A 17,852-nucleotide genomic window follows, 5' to 3' on the forward strand; every position below is an offset into this window, starting at 1 on the left:
TTTGAATTGATTTAATTTAGAGATACAGCACTGAAACAGGCCCTTCGGCCCACCGAGTCTGTGCCGACCTCTAACCACCCATTTATACTAATCCTACACTCAACCCATATTCCTACCACATCCTCACCTGTCCCTATATTTCCCTACCACCTACCTATACCAGGGGCAATTTATAATGGCCAATTCACCTATCAACCTGCAAGTCTTTTGGTTGTGGGAGGAAACCGGAGCACCTGGAGGAAACCCACGCAGACACAGGGAGAACTTGCAAACTCCACACAGGCAGTACCCAGAATTGAACCCGGGTCGCTGGAGCTGTGAGGCTGCGGTGCTAACCACTGCACCACTGTGGGGGCAATGCATACACAAGGCCCAATTACCACATAAAGGAACTTGAAGGGGTAGAGCTACACAATAAGGAATTTGACGAGTACTAACCAGACATTAAGAAATGGAAGGATTGACATTACAAATGAAGGATTATATTGGATCAGTGTCACATAGAGAGCTAAATAATCAACGCACATGAACCTTTCAAAACTGTTTAATAAATTAAAGGTATGTTGTCAGCTATAAATATCACATGCAGTTTGTATAAGTTAAGGAAATAATTTACACTGAGGTAGGGTGGAGTCGGGTGCTGCTGTGTCATGGGTTCCATGTTTTCCTGGTAAGAACACAGACACAGGCGGTCCTGATCCTAATGAAGTTCCACCTGACGTGATTGTTGTCCAGCACCAGTGCATGGACATGGCTGTCAGTGGTGTCGCAGTGAGACTTCCAGTGCCGGCTATCAATGCCCCGACATCCATGGCTGGTGGGTTTTCTCTTCCTGCAGGTGGTCTCGTAAAACATCTGTCGAACCAGTGTCCCATTTATGTAGAAGTGAGACACCACTTCCACCTCTTGGCCCCGAATGTCCAGAGCCTCTTTCTTGTCCAGGACCCAGTGGTGCTCCTTGTCGCAGACTGAGAATTGGCCCCGGTGGTGCATTCCCTTGTCATGACGCTTCAGGCGAGGGCTTCGCTTGAAGGATGGCTGCCATGCGCTGGTATCATCGGCTGAAAGTCCACCAAGGTATTGACTGTGGAACCGAACTCGAGACGATTGGAAAGGTCGGCTTCGGAACAAGTCAGGTTCAACAGTGAAAGGCTGGAGATCATTCATTCTCACACTCACCCTTCCTGCCAGACGGTGAGTACCTGGGACACTGCAAGGGGGTGTCCCATGCCCACAGCCCCCTGGGGTGGAGTGCAGCACCAATGCGGCATTATTAATCCTTGGTGATGCCCGAATGGCACTGAGGTAAATAATGAGAAAACAGCAAAAGATGGACATCACTCATTCACCTGAGAATGGAAAGGAACTCATGTCAGACACTCAAAGAATGTGAAACCCAATCCCTGGAACTGTGTGCACACTACACCCACCCCCCCCCCCCCCCCCCCCACCCCCCTCCATGTGTACGCTGCCCCTACTGTGTGTATACTGGCCCCACTGTGTGTACACTCCCTCCCACTGTGTGTACAGTGCTCCCACTGTGTGTACACTGCCCCTACTGTGTGTACACTGCCCCTACTGTGTGTATACTGGCCCCACTGTGTGTCCACTGCTCCCACTGTGTGTACTCTGCCCCTACTGTGTGTATACTGGCCCCACTGTGTGTACACTGCTCCCACTGTGTGTACACTGCCCCTACTGTGTATACTGGCCCCACTGTGTGTACACTGCTCCCACTGTGTGTACACTGCCCCTACTGTGTGTATACCGGCCCCACTGTGTGTACACTGCTCCCACTGTGTGTACACTGCTCCCACTGTGTGTACACTGCCCCTTATGTGTGTACACTAGCCCCACTGTGTGTACACTCCCTCCCACTGTGTGTACACTCCCTTCCATTGTGTGTACACTGCTCCCACTGTGTGTATACTGCCACCACTGTGTGTACACTGGCCCCTCTGTGTGTACACTGCCCCCACTGTACGTACACTGCCCCCACTGTACGTACACCTCCTCCCTCTACTGTGTGTACACTCCGTTCCATTGCATGTACACTTCCTCCTACAGTGTGACCTGTTCCCTCCCACTGGGCTAGATTTTACCGGCCCCCCGAAGTTGGGGGTCTTGGCAGAGTGGCGTGGAAAATGGTTCCGGGAGAGGTCCGTCACGGGCCTCGACTCCGGGAAGACCCCACCCTATATTGCCGGTGGCAGCGAGACCTCGTGGTGGCACACTGCCGCTCGGTGGTTGCATCACAATTTGAATATGGTAATGTATTTAAACTATTGAATTAAATACTTACCTGCTCTCGATGTCAGTCCAGATTCTATATTGGTGGTGGTGGCCAGCACTCCCGTTCTTTCGGATCTCCGTTCGGAGATCCAAGGTGGAACACTGATTGGGAAGGGTGAGCAGGTAAGTTGTCAGGGTGGGGTGGGGGGGGAAGTGGGGTTAAGGGAGTGGTGGGAAGGGGTAAAGTTCATAGTTCATTAACTTTGGCGGGAGTAAAGGTCGGGAGCACAAGGTAAATTTTTTTGGGGGGGGATGTAATATATTTGATGGTAAATGGGGGGGGGTGGGAGAGGGAAGGGATAACTTAATTTAATTTTTAACAGTCATGTATCTTTAAAAATGTAAATTACATTGCGGCTCTGAAAGCTCTTTAAAACTGGCCTTGGCACCTGTGTAATGGTGCCTGACGCTATTGCTGGGGATGGACCACCCGCCTCCTCCAACATCATCAGGGCGGGGGTGAGGTCTGCCCCGGCCCTGTAAATGAGCCGCCAGCTTTAATATCGCAGCGGCTCCGTGGAGTAAACCCCGAGCGTGCGTGCTGCCACCTTTGAGGCTCGTCACCAGGATTGGTGAGATGCTGGTAAAGTTTAGCCCACTGTGTCTCCACTTCCCCCATTGGGTTGAATTTTATGCTGCTGTTGAAGGAGGAATTGTTAATGTGAGGGCTGGAGAATCACCACAGAACCTGGCGCGGCAACACGCTTCTCCAATTTTGTTGGAGGTGGGGATGTACCGTGATGGCACTGACACTGCAACACGACGGCATCATCATTGAAATGTTTTACATCGTGATTTAAATGCATTTCAATGTCATTCACTGCGATCCAATGAAGGTTTCTCAATTTTGTGTCTGGTTTGGTGAATTTGAAGAGCTGACGCCACTGAGGCAAAAGTCCTCCGTGCCTCAAGAGGGAAGGTAACATCAGAGGTAATGGGTTACAGTGGACATTGTTACAATGCTGAATCGGCAAGGGGTCTGTGTGTGAATGGGGGGGGGGGGCTCTGTGAGGGGTTTGTGTGAATGGGGGGGGGCTCTGTGAGGGGTTTATGTGAATGGGGGGGGGCTCTGTGAGGGGTTTGGGTGAAGGGGGGCTCTGTGAGGGGTTTGTGTGAATGGGGGGGGCTCTGTGAGGGGTTTGTGTGAATGGGGGGGCTCTGTGAGGGGTTTGTGTGAATGGGGGGGCTCTGTGAGGGGTTTGTGTGAATGGGGGGGGCTCTGTGAGGGGTTTGTGTGAATGGGGGGGGCTCTGTGAGGGGTTTGTGTGAATGGGGGGGCTCTGTGAGGGGTTTGTGTGAATGGGGGGGGGGCTCTGTGAGTGGTTTGTGTGAATGGAGGGGGCTCTGTGAGGGGTCTGTGTGTGAATGGGGGGGCTCTGTGAGGGGTTTGTGTGAATGGGGGGGCTCTGTGAGGGGTTTGTGTGAATGGGGGGGGCTCTGTGAGGGGTTTGTGTGAATGGGGGGGGCTCTGTGAGGGGTTTGTGTGAATGGGGGGGGCTCTGTGAGGGGTTTGTGTGAATGGGGGGGCTCTGTGAGGGGTTTGTGTGAATGGGGGGGGCTCTGTGAGTGGTTTGTGTGAATGGAGGGGGCTCTGTGAGGGGTCTGTGTGTGAATGGGGGGGCTCCGTGAGGGGTTTGTGTGAATGGGGGGGGGGCTCTGTGAGGGGGTTTGTGTGAATGGGGGGGGGCTCTGTGAGGGGTTTGTGTGTGAAGGGGGGGCTCTGTGAGGGGTTTGTGTGAATGGGGGGGGCTCTGTGAGGGGTTTGTGTGAATGGGGGGGCTCTGTGAGGGGTTTGTGTGAATGGGGGGGGCTCTGTGAGTGGTTTGTGTGAATGGAGGGGGCTCTGTGAGGGGTCTGTGTGTGAATGGGGGGGCTCTGTGAGGGGTTTGTGTGAATGGGGGGGGGCTCTGTGAGGGGGTTTGTGTGAATGGGGGGGGGCTCTGTGAGGGGTTTGTGTGTGAAGGGGGGGCTCTGTGAGGGGTTTGTGTGAATGGGGGGGGGCTCTGTGAGGGGGTTTGTGTGAATGGAGGGGGCTCTGTGAGGGGTCTGTGTGTGAATGGGGGGGCTCCGTGAGGGGTTTGTGTGAATGGGGGGGGGGCTCTGTGAGGGGGTTTGTGTGAATGGGGGGGGGCTCTGTGAGGGGTTTGTGTGTGAAGGGGGGGCTCTGTGAGGGGTTTGTGTGAATGGGGGGGGCTCTGTGAGGGGTTTGTGTGAATGGGGGGGCTCTGTGAGGGGTTTGTGTGAATGGGGGGGCTCTGTGAGTGGTTTGTGTGAATGGAGGGGGCTCTGTGAGGGGTCTGTGTGTGAATGGGGGGGCTCTGTGAGGGGTTTGTGTGAATGGGGGGGGGCTCTGTGAGGGGGTTTGTGTGAATGGGGGGGGGCTCTGTGAGGGGTTTGTGTGTGAAGGGGGGGCTCTGTGAGGGGTTTGTGTGAATGGGGGGGGGCTCTGTGAGGGGGTTTGTGTGAATGGGGGGGGGCTCTGTGAGGGGTTTGTGTGAATGGGGGGGGGCTCTGTGAGGGGTTTGTGTGAATGGGGGGGGCTCTGTGAGGGGTTTGTGTGAATGGGGGGGCTCTGTGAGGGGTTTGTGTGAATGGGGGGGGCTCTGTGAGGGGTCTGTGTGTGAATGGGGGGGGGCTCTGTGAGGGGTTTGTGGGTACGGAGAGAGTAAGTGCAGGGATGGCAGGTTTTTAAAGATGGTTCCAGCACCTGCTCCAACATCAGGTGATGATGTGAAAGGCGTTTCCATTGCTGCCCCCGCCACGTGATTGGGGGGGGGGGGGGGGAAACGGCTGCTGCCATTTTGTAAAATAACAATCCGCATAATTGTGGATGGTGCAGCCGCTGATTAGATTAGATTAGATTAGAGATACAGCACTGAAACAGGCCCTTCGGCCCACCGAGTCTGTGCCGACCATCAACCACCCATTTATACTAATCCTACACTAATCCCATATTCCTACCAAACATCCCCACCTGCCCCTGTATTTCCCTACCACCTACCTATACTAGTGACAATTTATAATGGCCAATTTACCTACCAACCTGCAAGTCTTTTGGCTTGTGGGAGGAAACCGGAGCACCCGGAGAAAACCCACGCAGACACAGGGAGAACTTGCAAACTCCACACAGGCAGTACCCAGAATCGAACCCGGGTCCCTGGAGCTGTGAGGCTGCGGTGCTAACCACTGCGCCACTGTGCCGCCCTGGACCTGCTGGACCTCTGCCATTTTTCACACTCGCCACCACTCCCAGTGGTCGGATCATAAAATCCAGCCCACTGTGTGTCCCTCTCCCACCCCCCCCAATAACAATTAAATTCATTACTTGCCCTCTCCCCCACACCACCAAAGCACTCACCTTGTCCACCTGACCTTCCCCACCCACCAAAGTGAATAAACTTTAACCTAAAACCAGCGGCAGGAAGATCGCAGCCGGACTGAACGCTTCAGCTTAAGTATGATTAATGCATTCATTTTAATTTATCTGAATATGTAAATGGGGGCTCCGTCGCCGAGCTGCCGGGGTTAGCCACGAGGCCTCATTGCCTCCAGCATTATTGGACCGGGCCCTCCTGGCATCAGGGTGCGTGGCGGCCCTCTCCCGGAGGTATTTTCCGCGCCCCCCCCCCCTCCGCCACGAACCCTGGTGTCGGAGGTCTGTAAAATTCAGTCCACTGTGTGTACACTTCCCTCACTGTGCGACATTCCCCCCTTTATATACACTGCCCCCACTTGTGTGCACTCATGTACGCTCTGAACAGCAACAACAACTTTTATTTATATAGCACCTTTAACAAAATAAAACGTCCCAAGGCACTTCACAGGAGCATTATAAACAAAGTTTGACACAGAGTCACAAAAGGAGATATTAGGTCAGATGACCAAAATCTTGGTCAAAGAGGTAGGTTTTAAGGAGTGTCTTAAAGGAGGAAAGCGAGGTGGAGAGGCGGAGAGCTGTAGGGAGGGTATTCCAGAGCTTGTGGAGTGATTAAAATCAGAGATGGACAGGAGGCCAGAATTAGAGGAGCGCAGATATCTGGGGGGTTGGAGGAGATTACAGAGATAGGGAGGGCCAATGTCATGGAGGGATTTAAAAACAAGAATGAGAATTTTTAAATTGAGGCATTGCTTGACCAGGAGCCAATGTAGGTCAGCAAGCACAGGGGTGATACGTGAATGAGACATGGTGCGAATCAAGACATGGGCAGCAGAGTTTTGAATGACCTCAAGTTGATCATGGGTAGAATGTGGGAGACCAGCCAGGAGCGTGTTGGAATAGTCAAGTCTAGAGGTAACAAAAGCATGGATGAGGGTTTCAGCAGCAGATGAACTGAGGCAGGAGAGGAGTCGGGTGATGCTTTGGAGGTGGAAATAGGCGGTCTTATTGATGGCAAAGGTGGGTTGTTGGAAGCTCATCTCTGGGACTGAAAACAATAGCTTTGAACTTCCCAAGAATAATTGGGAGAAATTTCTGCTCATCCAGTACTGGATGACAAAAATCTGATATTGCTATTGTGGTTGTTGGGGGGCCAATTATCTCAGTCCCAGGACATCACTGCAGGAGTTCCTCAGGGTAGTGCCCTAGGCCCAACCATCTTCAGCTGCTTCATCAATGACCTTCCTTCAATCATAAGATCAGAAGTGGGAATGTTCACTCATGATTGCACAATGTTCAGTATCATTTGCAACACCTCAGATACTGAAGCAAACTATGCCCACATGCAGCTGGACAACATCCAGGCTTGGGCTGATAAATGTGTCAGGCAATGATCATCTTCAACAAGAAAGAATCAAACCATCACCCCTTGATGTTCAATCACTGAATCCCGAACTATCAACATCCTGGGGGTTACCATTGACAAGAAAGTGAATGGACCAGCCACATAAATAGTGTGGCTACAAGAGCAGGTCAGAGGCTGGGAATTCTGTGGCAAGTAGCTCACTTCCTGACTCCCCAATGCCTGTCCACCATCTACAAGGCACAAATCAGGAGTGTGATGGAATACTCTCCACTTCCTGGATGGGTGCAGCTCCAACAACAGTCAGGAAGCTTGACACCATCCAGGACAAAGCAACCCGCTTGATTGGCACACCATTTACCACCTTAAACACTCAATCCCTCCACCACCCATGTACAGTGGCAGCAGTGTGTACCATTCACAAGATGCACTGCAGCAACTCACCAAAGCTGCTTCGACAGCACCTTCCAAACCTGCAACCTCTACCACCTCGAAGGACAAGGGCAGCAGATACATGGGAACACCACCACCTGCAAGTTCCCCTCCAAGCCACACACCATCCTGACTTGGAAAAATATTGCTGTTTCTCTGTGCGTCCCCTTCCCCAACCCACTCTATGTCTCCCCCTGGCTCTTTGTCTCCCCCTCGGTCTGTGTCATCTCCTCGCCACCCACTTCTCCCCGTTCCACTCTCTGTTACCTGGACATGAGTTGGTGGTGGAGGATATAGTAAACAATAGGCAGCATGGATTTTTAAAATTATGTTTTACTGACCTTATTAAATTGTTTGAAGGTTATCAAATAGGATAGATGATGCCAATACAGTGGATGTTGTATACATTGACTTTCAGAAGGCCTTCGATTAACGTGCCTTACTGGAGACCCATGGCAAAGGTCAGGTTGCAAAATGAGTTGAAAGATGGCTGTAAAACAGAAAGAGAGTGCAGGAGTTAAGTGAAGTTTTGGAACTGGTGGGATGTGGTGCCCTGCTGGGATCTCTGCTTGGACCAAGTATCTCAGGAAGAGCACTTGGGGAAGAGTGATCATCATATCATAAGGTTTAGATTAGTTATGGAGAAGAGCAAGGAATAATCTAAAATAGAACGTCTAAATTGGAAGAGGGCGAACTTCTAAATTGGAAGAGGGCGAACTTCTAAATTGGAAGAGGGCTAACTTCAATGGGATGAGAGAGGATCTAACCAGAGGAATGGATCCAAAGTCTGACAGGAAAAACTGTAACAGAACAATGGGTGATCTTTATGGAAGAGATGCTTCAGGTACAGGATAGGTACATTCAAACAAGGGCGAGAAGTAGGGGAATCAAAGCTAGGGCTTCTTGGATGACAAGGGATAGAGAATATTATGAAACAAAACAAGAGGATGTACAATGCATGTCAGGTGACTTCTTCAAGTGAGAACCAGGCCAAATACAATAAGTTGAGAGAAGAAATGAAGAGGGAAACACAGCAAACAGAGAATATGAGAATAGAATGGCAGTTAACACAAAAGGGAACCCAAACATCTTCTATCGGCATTTAAATAGTAAGTGGGTACGACAAGGCGGAGTGGGCCCTATAAGAGACTAAGAAGGTGATATATGCTTACAGGCACAGGGCAAGTTTGGAATACTTAATGAGTATTTTGTATCAGTGTTAACTAGGGAAATGGAGGCTGACAAAATATCAGTAGAAGTATTGGATGGTGTGAAAATTGATGTGGAGGATGTACTGGAAAGGCTGGCTATGCTTAGAGTGGATAAGTCACCTGGTCTGGATGGCTTACATCCCAGGTTGCAAAGGGAAGTGGGGGTGGAGACAGCGGAAGGGCTTGGCATAATTTTCCAATCTTCCCTCGATGGGGAAGGTGCCAGAAAATTGGAGAGTGGCAAAAGTACAAGAAAGGGTGTAAGGACAGTCCTAGCAACTACAGGCCAGTTAGTTTAACATCAGTGGTGGTAAAATTTTAGAAACAATAATCAGGGGAAAAAATCAACATACAATTGGAAAGGTTTGGGTTAATTAAGGAGAGTCAGCATGGATTTGTAAAAGGCAGACCATGCTTGACTAATCTATTTGATTTTTTTGATGAAAGGAATGCTGTGGATGCTGTCTTTATGAATTTTATGGAAGTGTTTGACAAAGTACCACATAAAAAACTGGTTACCAATATTGAGGCTCATGGAATGGGAGGGTCAGTGTCAGCTTGGATAGAAAATTGGCTTCAGGACAAAAAACAGCAAGTCATGGTAAATGGTTGTTATTCAGACTGGAGGATGGTAGACAGTGGTGTTCCTCAAGGGTCAGTGCTGGACCACTGCTTTTTTAACATAAATAAATGACTTGAATCTTGGAATACAGAGTAAAATTTCAAAATTGGCTGAGGTCGCCAAACTTGGAGGTGTGGGGAAGAGTGAGGATGATATCGATCAGCTACAAGAGGACATAGATAGGCTAACATAGGCTATTACAAGAGGATTTGAGTACAGGAGTTCTGAAATCTTGCTTCAATTGTATAGAACCTTGGTACTGTGAGCAGTTTTGGTCCCCTTACCGTAGGAAGGATATTATTGCCATAGAGGGAGTGCAACGAAGGTTCACCAGACTTGTTCCCGGGAAGGTGGGACTGTCATATGAAGAGAGATTGGGGAAACTGGGCCTGTATTCTCTAGAGTTTTGAAGAATGAGAGGTGATCTCATTGAAACCTACAAAATACTTAAAGGGATAGACAGGGTAGATTCAGCTAAGATGTTTCCCCTGCTTGGGGAGTCTAAAACCAGGGAACACCATTTCAAAATAAGGGGGAAGCCACTTAGGACAGAGATGAGGAGAAATTTCTTTATTCAGAGGGTTGTGAATCTTTGGAATTCTCTACCCCAGAGGGCTGTGGAAGCTCAGTCATTGATAATGCTTAAAGCAGAGATTGACAGATTTCTAAATACAAATGACACAAGGGATATGAGGATAGCGTGGGGAAAAAGGCATTGACCACATTGAAGGGTGGGGCAGCCTCGATGGGCTGAATGGTCTACTACTGTTTCTATGTTCCTAGCAGAATGGGCAGAGAAGTGGCAGATGGAATTTAATACAGAGATGTGCAAGATGATGCATTTGGCAGAGGGGGATAGTGGCAGGCAATATGGACTAAATGGCACAGTTTTATCGAGCGTACATGGACAGAGGGACCTGAGGGTTCATGTACATAAATCTTGGAATGTGGCAGGACATATTGAGAGGGTGGTTAGCAAAGCATATGGGATCTTTGGCTTCAAAAATAGAGGTATTGAATACAAAAGCTGAACAAAGAACAAAGAACAGTATAGCACAGGAACAGGCCATTCGGCCCTCCAAGCCTGCGTCGATCAGGATGCCTGTCTAAACTAAAACCTTCTGCACTTCCCGTCCCATTCATGTATTTGTCAAGATGCCTCTTAAACGTCACTATGGTATCTGCTTCCATCACCTCCCCCGGCATTAAGTTCCATGCACTCACCATCCTCTGTGTAAAAAGCTTGCCTCGCACATCCCCTCTAAACTTTGCCCCTCTCACCTTAAACCTATGTCCCCTAGTAACTGACTCTTCCACCCTGGGAAAAAGCTTCTGACTATCCACTCTGTCCATGCCACTCATAACTTTGTAAACCTCTATCATGTCGCCCCTCCACCTCCGTCGTTCCAGTGAAAACAATCCGAGTTTATCCAACCTCTCCTCATAGTTAATGCCCTCCAGACCAGGCAACATCCTGGTAAACCTCTTCTGTACCCTCTCCAAAGCCTCCACGTCCTTCTGGTAGTGTGGTGACCAGAATTGCACGCAATATTCTAAGTGTGGCCTAACTAAGGTTCTATACAGCTGCAGCATGACTTGCCAATTTTTATACTCTGTGCCCCGACCAATGAAGGCAAGCATGCCGTATGCCTTCTTGACTACCTTATCCACCTGCGTTGCCACTTTCAGTGACCTGTGGACCTGTACGCTCAGATCTCTCTGCCTGTCAATACTCCTAAGGGTTCTGCCATTTACTGTATACTTCACACCTGTATTAGACCTTCCAAAATGCATTACCTCACATTTGTCCAGATTAAAGTCCATCTGCCATTTCTCCGTCCAAGTCTCCAACCGATCTATGTCCTGCTGTATCCTCTGACAATTCTCATCACTATCCGCAACTCCACCAACCTTTGTGTCGCCCGCAAACTTACTAATCAGACCAGCTACATTTTCTTCCAAATCATTTATATATACTACAAACAGCAAAGGTCCCAGCACTGATCCCTGCGGAACACCACTAGTCACATCCCTCCATTCAGAAAAGCACCCTTCCACTGCTACCCTCTGTCTTCTATGACTGAGCCAGTTCTGTATCCATCTTGCCAGCTCACCTCTGATCCCGTGTGACTTCACGTTTTGCACCAGTCTGCCATGAGGGACCTTGTCAAAGGCTTTACTGAAGTCCATGTAGACAACATCCACTGCCCTTCCTTTCATCAATCATCTTCATCACTTCCTCAAAAAACTCAATCAAGTTAGTAAGACATGACCTCCCCTTCACGAAACCATGCTGCCTCTCGCTAATAAATCCATTTGTTTCCAAATGGGAGTAAATCCTGTCACAAAGAATCCTCCATAAGAACCTTTATAAAGCTCTGGTTAGGCCACAACGAGAGTATTGTATCCAGTTCTGGTCACCACACTATAGGAAGGATGTGAGGGCCCTTGAGAGGGTGTGGAGGAGATTTACCAGAATGGTTCCATACATAAATAATTTTAGCTACAAGGTTCAGTTGGAGAAGCTGGGGTTTTTCTCCTTGGAGCAAAGGAGATTGAGGGGAGATTTGATCAAGGTGTACAAGATTATGACAGCTTTAGATAAGGTAGACAAATAAAAATTGTTCCCATTAACTGATGGCACAAGGACTAGAGGGACATAGGTTTAGGTTTTGGGCAAGCAATTCAGGGGGAATGAGAGGAAGAACTTTTTAATGCAGTGAGTGGTAATGACCTGGAACTCGCTGCCTATGAGGATGGTGTAAGTGGAGATGATCAATGATTTCACAAAGAAATTGGATGAGCACTTGCGGGAAATAAATTTGCAAGTCTGTGGGGACAGAGCCAGGAAATCCTGACTGGATTGCTCTACAGAGAGCCAGCATGGACTTGATGTGCTGAATGGCCTCCGTCTATGCCATAATGACTCCATAACTCTACAGGATGCATTTTATTCTGTATTTGGGGGTCCTGGTGGTAGACCAGAAGACAGAGTGGGGGGAAACCCCATCTCTGTCCTCCAGTTGACCCCCAAAGCCATTCCATGGTGGGCAGACAATTAACTGTCCACCGTTGGAGACGCCATTCCTTTAAGGGACAAACTCCGGCCTGCAGTGCTGCCAGCCAGTTGGAAGATCAGCAGCTGTGCAGTACCGGCAGTGCCACTGGGAGCTGTGGCCCCTGCTGGTACTGCAGGAGGCCCTGCAGAGGAGAAGAGCCTGGAGACCCCGGGGGAGGTGAGTGGGTTGGGGTTTTCAGGCCATTCAGACAGGCCCCGGCAATGGTAGGGAGGGTGCTGGTGGTTGCTGAGGGTGAGGGGTAGTTTTCTCGGGGGGTGTGGTCAGCGCTCGTCATGGTGGGGGGGGGCCTCTGGGGGCCCAGGATTTCTGCCAAAGGAGAGATCCCCCAACCCCAGCGAGGAGGCTGCCAGGATTCATCTGGCAGTGTCTCCCTGCAGGGGCAGGCTCCACTGCCTTCCACTAACGTGAGGTGGAAGCAGGAAGGGGCCCTTAAGTGGCTATCAATTGGCCATTTAATTAAGAGCCTCAATTGTCTTGCGGGGGAAAGGCAGTCCTTGGCCTTCGCCACCCTGGATAAAATGGCAAGGGCCCTGGGGAACGTTGGGAATGGCGCCCCTTGCCATTTTGATCACCGTCTCCCCTCACCCCCAACCACTGCCAGCCTCCATTCCCACCACCAAGGGCAACACAAAACTCTGCCCTGCATGTTGCTGTTCCCTTTGTATGAACTACCCCAGAGCAGTCACTATTGATAAGGATTTACTGCTGAGGGTTGTGTGATAGAACAGTGCAGCTTCAACAACCGGTCTCAGTTACACCTCGATTAGAATTCATTGTGTTAAAATCCATTTGGGGAAGTTGGGTGATGGTGAAATGTTGAATATATTGATTCCACATGATGGCAGTGTGGCTCAACGAGAGCCTGTTTTTCTTCTCACTCTTTCTCTCTCTCTCTCTTGTCTCCCTTTGTTACTTTCTGTCTGTTTGTCTCTGTCTGTCTCTGTCTCCCACTTTATGGGCTGGATTTTGCCGATTGACTTGAGAATCCGATGCTGGAGTCATTTCCAGGTCATGTGCTGTTGAAGGCAGTGAGTAGGGTGATGGCTGGGGTGTGAGGAAGGGTCCCTCCATGGTTCTGACAGTGAGACCTCTGTAGGTATGTTGCGCGATATGGCCAATGATAGGTAGGGCTGCAGGGGAGCTGGTAGCAGGTGGGAATTACTGCCCTCAGTGAACTTGAGGGCACCATCTTTAAAGGCCAGTCTGCAGCTTTCAGACTGGCTGTACACAGGGAAGGCTGCAGAGAGGGTGCTGTCGAAGGCAATGAGCAGGGTGATGACTGGAGTGTGAGAAAGGGCCCTGGAGGTGCCGCTACATCCAGTGCAGGAGAGGAGAGAGGTACTGTTCCCAGAGGATGGGAGGAGCAGGCGAGTCAGCCTCACGATGAATGGCACTGTGTGCTTATAGAGTCATAGAGTCATACAGCACAGAAACAGGCCCTTCGGCCCATCGTGTCCATGCCGGCCATCAAGCACCTAACTATTCCAATCCCATTTTCCAGCACTTGGCCCGTAGCCTTGTATGCTCTGGTGTTTCAAGTGCTCATCTAAATACTTCTTAAATGTTGTGAGGGTTCCTGCCTCTATCACCCCTTCAGGCAGTGCGTTCCAGATTCCAACCACCCTCTGGGTGAAAAAGGTTTTCCTCAAATCCCCTCTAAATTTCCTGCCCTTTAACTTAAATCTATGCTCCCTGGTTATTGACCCCTCCGCTAAGGGAAAAAGTTTCTTCCTATCTACGCTATCTATGCCCCTCATAATTTTATATACCTCAATCAGGTGCCCCCTCAGCCTTCTCTGCTCTAAGGAAAACAACCCTAGCCTATCCAGTCTCTCTTCATAGCTGAAATTCTCCAGCCCAGGCAACATCCTGGTGAATCTCCTCTGTACGCTCTCCAGTGCAATCACATCCTTCCTATAGTGTGGTGCCCAGAACTGTACTCAGTACTCCAGCTGTGGCCTAACTAGCATTTTATACAGCTCCATCATAACCTCCCAGCTCTTATATTCTATGCCTCGGCTAATAAAGGCAAGTATCCCGTATGCCTTCCTGACCACCTTATCTACCTGTGCTGCTGCCTTCAGTGATCTATGGACAATTACACTAAGGTCCCACTGACCCTCTGTACTTCCTAGGGTCCTACCAGCCATTGTATACTCCCTTGCTTTGTTAGTCCTCCCAAAATGCATCACCTCACACTTCTCAGAATTAAATTCCATTTGCCACTGCTCTGCCCATCTTACCAGCCCATTTATGTCGTCCTGTAATCTAAGGCTTTCCTCCTCACTATTTACGACACCACCAGTTTACATGTCAACTGCGAACTTACTGATCATACCTCTTATATTCACGTCTAAATCATTAATGTACACTACAAACAGCAAAAGTCCCAGCACCGATCCCTGTGGTACACCACTGGTCACAGGCTTCCACTCGCAGAAACAACCCTTGACCATCACCCTTTGTCTCCTGTCACTAAGCCAATTTTGAATCCAATTTTCCAAATTGCCCTGAATCCCATGGGCCCTTACCTTCTTAACCAATCTCCCATGCGGGACCTTATCAAAAGCCTTACTGAAGTCCATGTAGACTACATCAACTGCTTTATCCTCATCGACACATCTAGTCACCGCCTTGAAAAATTCAATCACGTTTGTTAAACATGATCTCCCCCTGACAAAGCCATGCTGACTATCCCTGATTAATCGCTGCCTCTCCAAGTGGAGAATAATCCAGTCCCTCAGAATTTTTTCCAACATTTTCCCAACCACTGATGTTAGACTCACCAGGCTGTAATTACCTGGTTTATCCCTACTACCCTTCTTGAATAATGGTACCACGTTCGCAGTCCTCCAGTCCTCCTGTGGCCAGAGAGGATTTGAAAATTTGTGTCAGAGCCACTGCCTCACATAACAGCCTGGGATACATCTCATCTGGGCCTGGGGATTTATCGATTTTTAAGCCCGCCAAAACAGCTAATACTTCCTGCCTTTCAATGCTAATATGTTCAAGTATATCACAACCCCTCTCCCTGATTGTGCTCCTACATCGTCCTTCTCCATAGTGAACACAGATGAAATCATTTAAAACCTCACCTTTGTCCACCAGCTCCACACACAGATTGCCACTTTGCTCCCTAATGGGGCCCTACTCTTTCCTTGTTATCCTCTGGCGCTTAATATACTTCTAAAATGCCTTGAGATTTTCCTTAATCTTGCCCGCCAGTTGATTTATTGATTTATTTATAATATTTATTTATTTACATATAATATATATATAAATTTATTTATAATCCCTTGCTTGATTTATTCAGCTCAATATCTGTCTTATTTCAATGTCTTGTATGATTCTTATCCCCCAGGGGGCCATGACCAGATGTAGGGGGTTGGAGGTGGAGCCCATGAAAGGGGCGTCGTTGACTAACGGGCAAGGATGGATGATGGATGTGGGATGAGCTCCTCATGGGGCTTGTGACATTGTCATGGCCTGGCACTACAGGCCACCAGGGCATCCACATGGAGGCAGTTAGCTCTGGTCCAGTGGCAGAATGGGGAGTCTCAGATGAATCTCGTGTGGATGAGGGAGTCGTGGGTTTCCCTTGTAGCATGCAATTGGTTGCAGCCTTCAGCACCTCCTGTGTATGGCCATTGTCTGCCAGCTGTATCTCCGCTTCCCCATTATCCTCCTTGACGTGCTTGGGAATCACCCAGCACCAGCCCAACTCCTCTCTGTCATGCCAGGTTGTGCAGAGCTCAGCAGACCACCACAATATGGGAAATCCTTGCAGGGCCGTGTTGGAGGCTCCCCCAGAATAGTGTAAACACCTGAAGCACAATTTCAGAAGGGCAATGGCCTGCTCAATGGTCACCCTTCCATAGTCATGTGAGCAGCCGTGTCCTCAGTGATTACTCCGAGCAGCCGTGTCCTCAGTGGTTACTCCTTGTCACCACAAAGGCATTCCAGTGCAGTGAACAATTGAGGCACCTGGGACTGTCTCAGAATGAAGGAGTCATGGCAGCTTCCCGGGAACTTAGCACACACTTGCAGGATCCTTTTGCACTGGTCGCACATGATCTGCACATTGAGGGAGTGGAACCCTTTCCTATTGATGGCCACATGTGTGCGGTCGACCAGCCCCTGGACCTGAGGTAGAAACATAGAAACATAGAAAATAGGAGCAGGAGTAGGCCATTCGGCCCTTCGAGCCTGCTCCGCCATTCATTATGATCATGGCTGATCATCCAACTCATTAACCTGTTCCCGCTTTCTCCCCATGTCCTTTGATCCCTTTAAACCCATGAGCTATATCTAACTCCTTCTTGAAAATATACAATGTTTTGGCCTCAACTGCTTTCTGTGGTAGTGAATTCCACAGGCTCACCACTCTCTGGGTGAAGACATTTCGCTTCATCTCAGTCCTGAAAGGTTTATCCTGTATCCTTAGACAATGACCCCTGGTTCTGGACTCCCCCACCATCGGGAACATCCTTCCCGCATCTACCCTGTCAAGTCCTGTTAGAATTTTATAGGTTTCTATGAGATCCCCCCTCACTCTTCTGAACTCCAGCGAATATAATCCTAACTGACTCAATCTCTCCTCATACGTCAGTCCCACCATCCCAGGAATCAGTCTGGTAAACCTTCGCTGCACTCCCCCTATAGCAAGAACATCCTTCCTCAGATAAGGAGACCAAAACTGCACACAATATTCCAGGTGTGGCCTCACCCAGGCCCTGTATAATTGCAGCAAGACATCCCTGCTCCTGTACTCGAATCCTCTCGCTATGAAGGCCAACATACCATTTGCCTTTTTTACCACCTGTTGCACCTGCATGCTTACCTTCAGTGACTGGTGTACGAGAACACCCAGGTCTTGCTGCATCTCTTGCTGCAATCCCCTCTCTCAGTTTATAGCCGTTCAGATAATCCGCCTTCCTGTTTTTGCTATCAAAGTGGTTAACCTCACATTTATCCACATTATACTGCATCTGCCATGCATTTGCCCACTCACTCAACTTGTCCAAATCACCCTGAAGCCTCTCTGCATCCTCCTCACAACTCACCCTCCCACCTAGTTTTGTGTTATCTGCAAATTTGGAGAGATTACATTTAGTTCTCTCATCTAAATCATTAATATATATTGTGAATAGCTGGGGTCTTAGCACCGATCCCTGTGGTACCCCACATGTCACTGCCTGCTATTTAGAAAAAGACCCATTTATCCCTACTCTTTGTTTCCTGTCTGCCAACCAATTTTCTATCCATCGCAATACACTACCCCCAGTCCCATGCGCTTTAATTTTACAGGCTAATCTCTTATGTGGGACTTTGTCAAAAGCCTTCTGAAAGTGCAAATAAACCACATCCACTGGCTCCTCCTCATCAACTCTACTGGTTACATCCTCGAAGAATTCTAGTAGATTTGTCAAGCATGATTTCCCTTTTGTAAATCCATGCTGCTTCTGCCTGATTCTAC

At 49.2% G+C, this 17,852-nt stretch overlaps 1 protein-coding gene across 1 annotated transcript; it reads right to left on the bottom strand.

The window, feature by feature from the left end:
- Positions 1–648: 648 nt before the first annotated feature.
- LOC137384053 (nerve growth factor-like) lies at positions 649–1,338 on the bottom strand. Its single transcript, XM_068057617.1, has one exon. It carries the CDS (start codon positions 1,336–1,338, stop codon positions 649–651), a length of 690 nt encoding a protein of 229 aa, XP_067913718.1.
- Positions 1,339–17,852: the final 16,514 nt, after the last annotated feature.

The sequence above is a fragment of the Heterodontus francisci genome, chromosome 25 (genome assembly GCF_036365525.1).
Source record: "Heterodontus francisci isolate sHetFra1 chromosome 25, sHetFra1.hap1, whole genome shotgun sequence".
Taxonomy (NCBI): Eukaryota; Metazoa; Chordata; class Chondrichthyes; order Heterodontiformes; family Heterodontidae; genus Heterodontus; species Heterodontus francisci.

Bases quoted from the DNA above. Each gene is read 5' to 3' on its own strand.
- LOC137384053 (XM_068057617.1), bottom strand. From the start codon at position 1,338: ATGTCCATCTTTTGCTGTTTTCTCATTATTTACCTCAGTGCCATTCGG.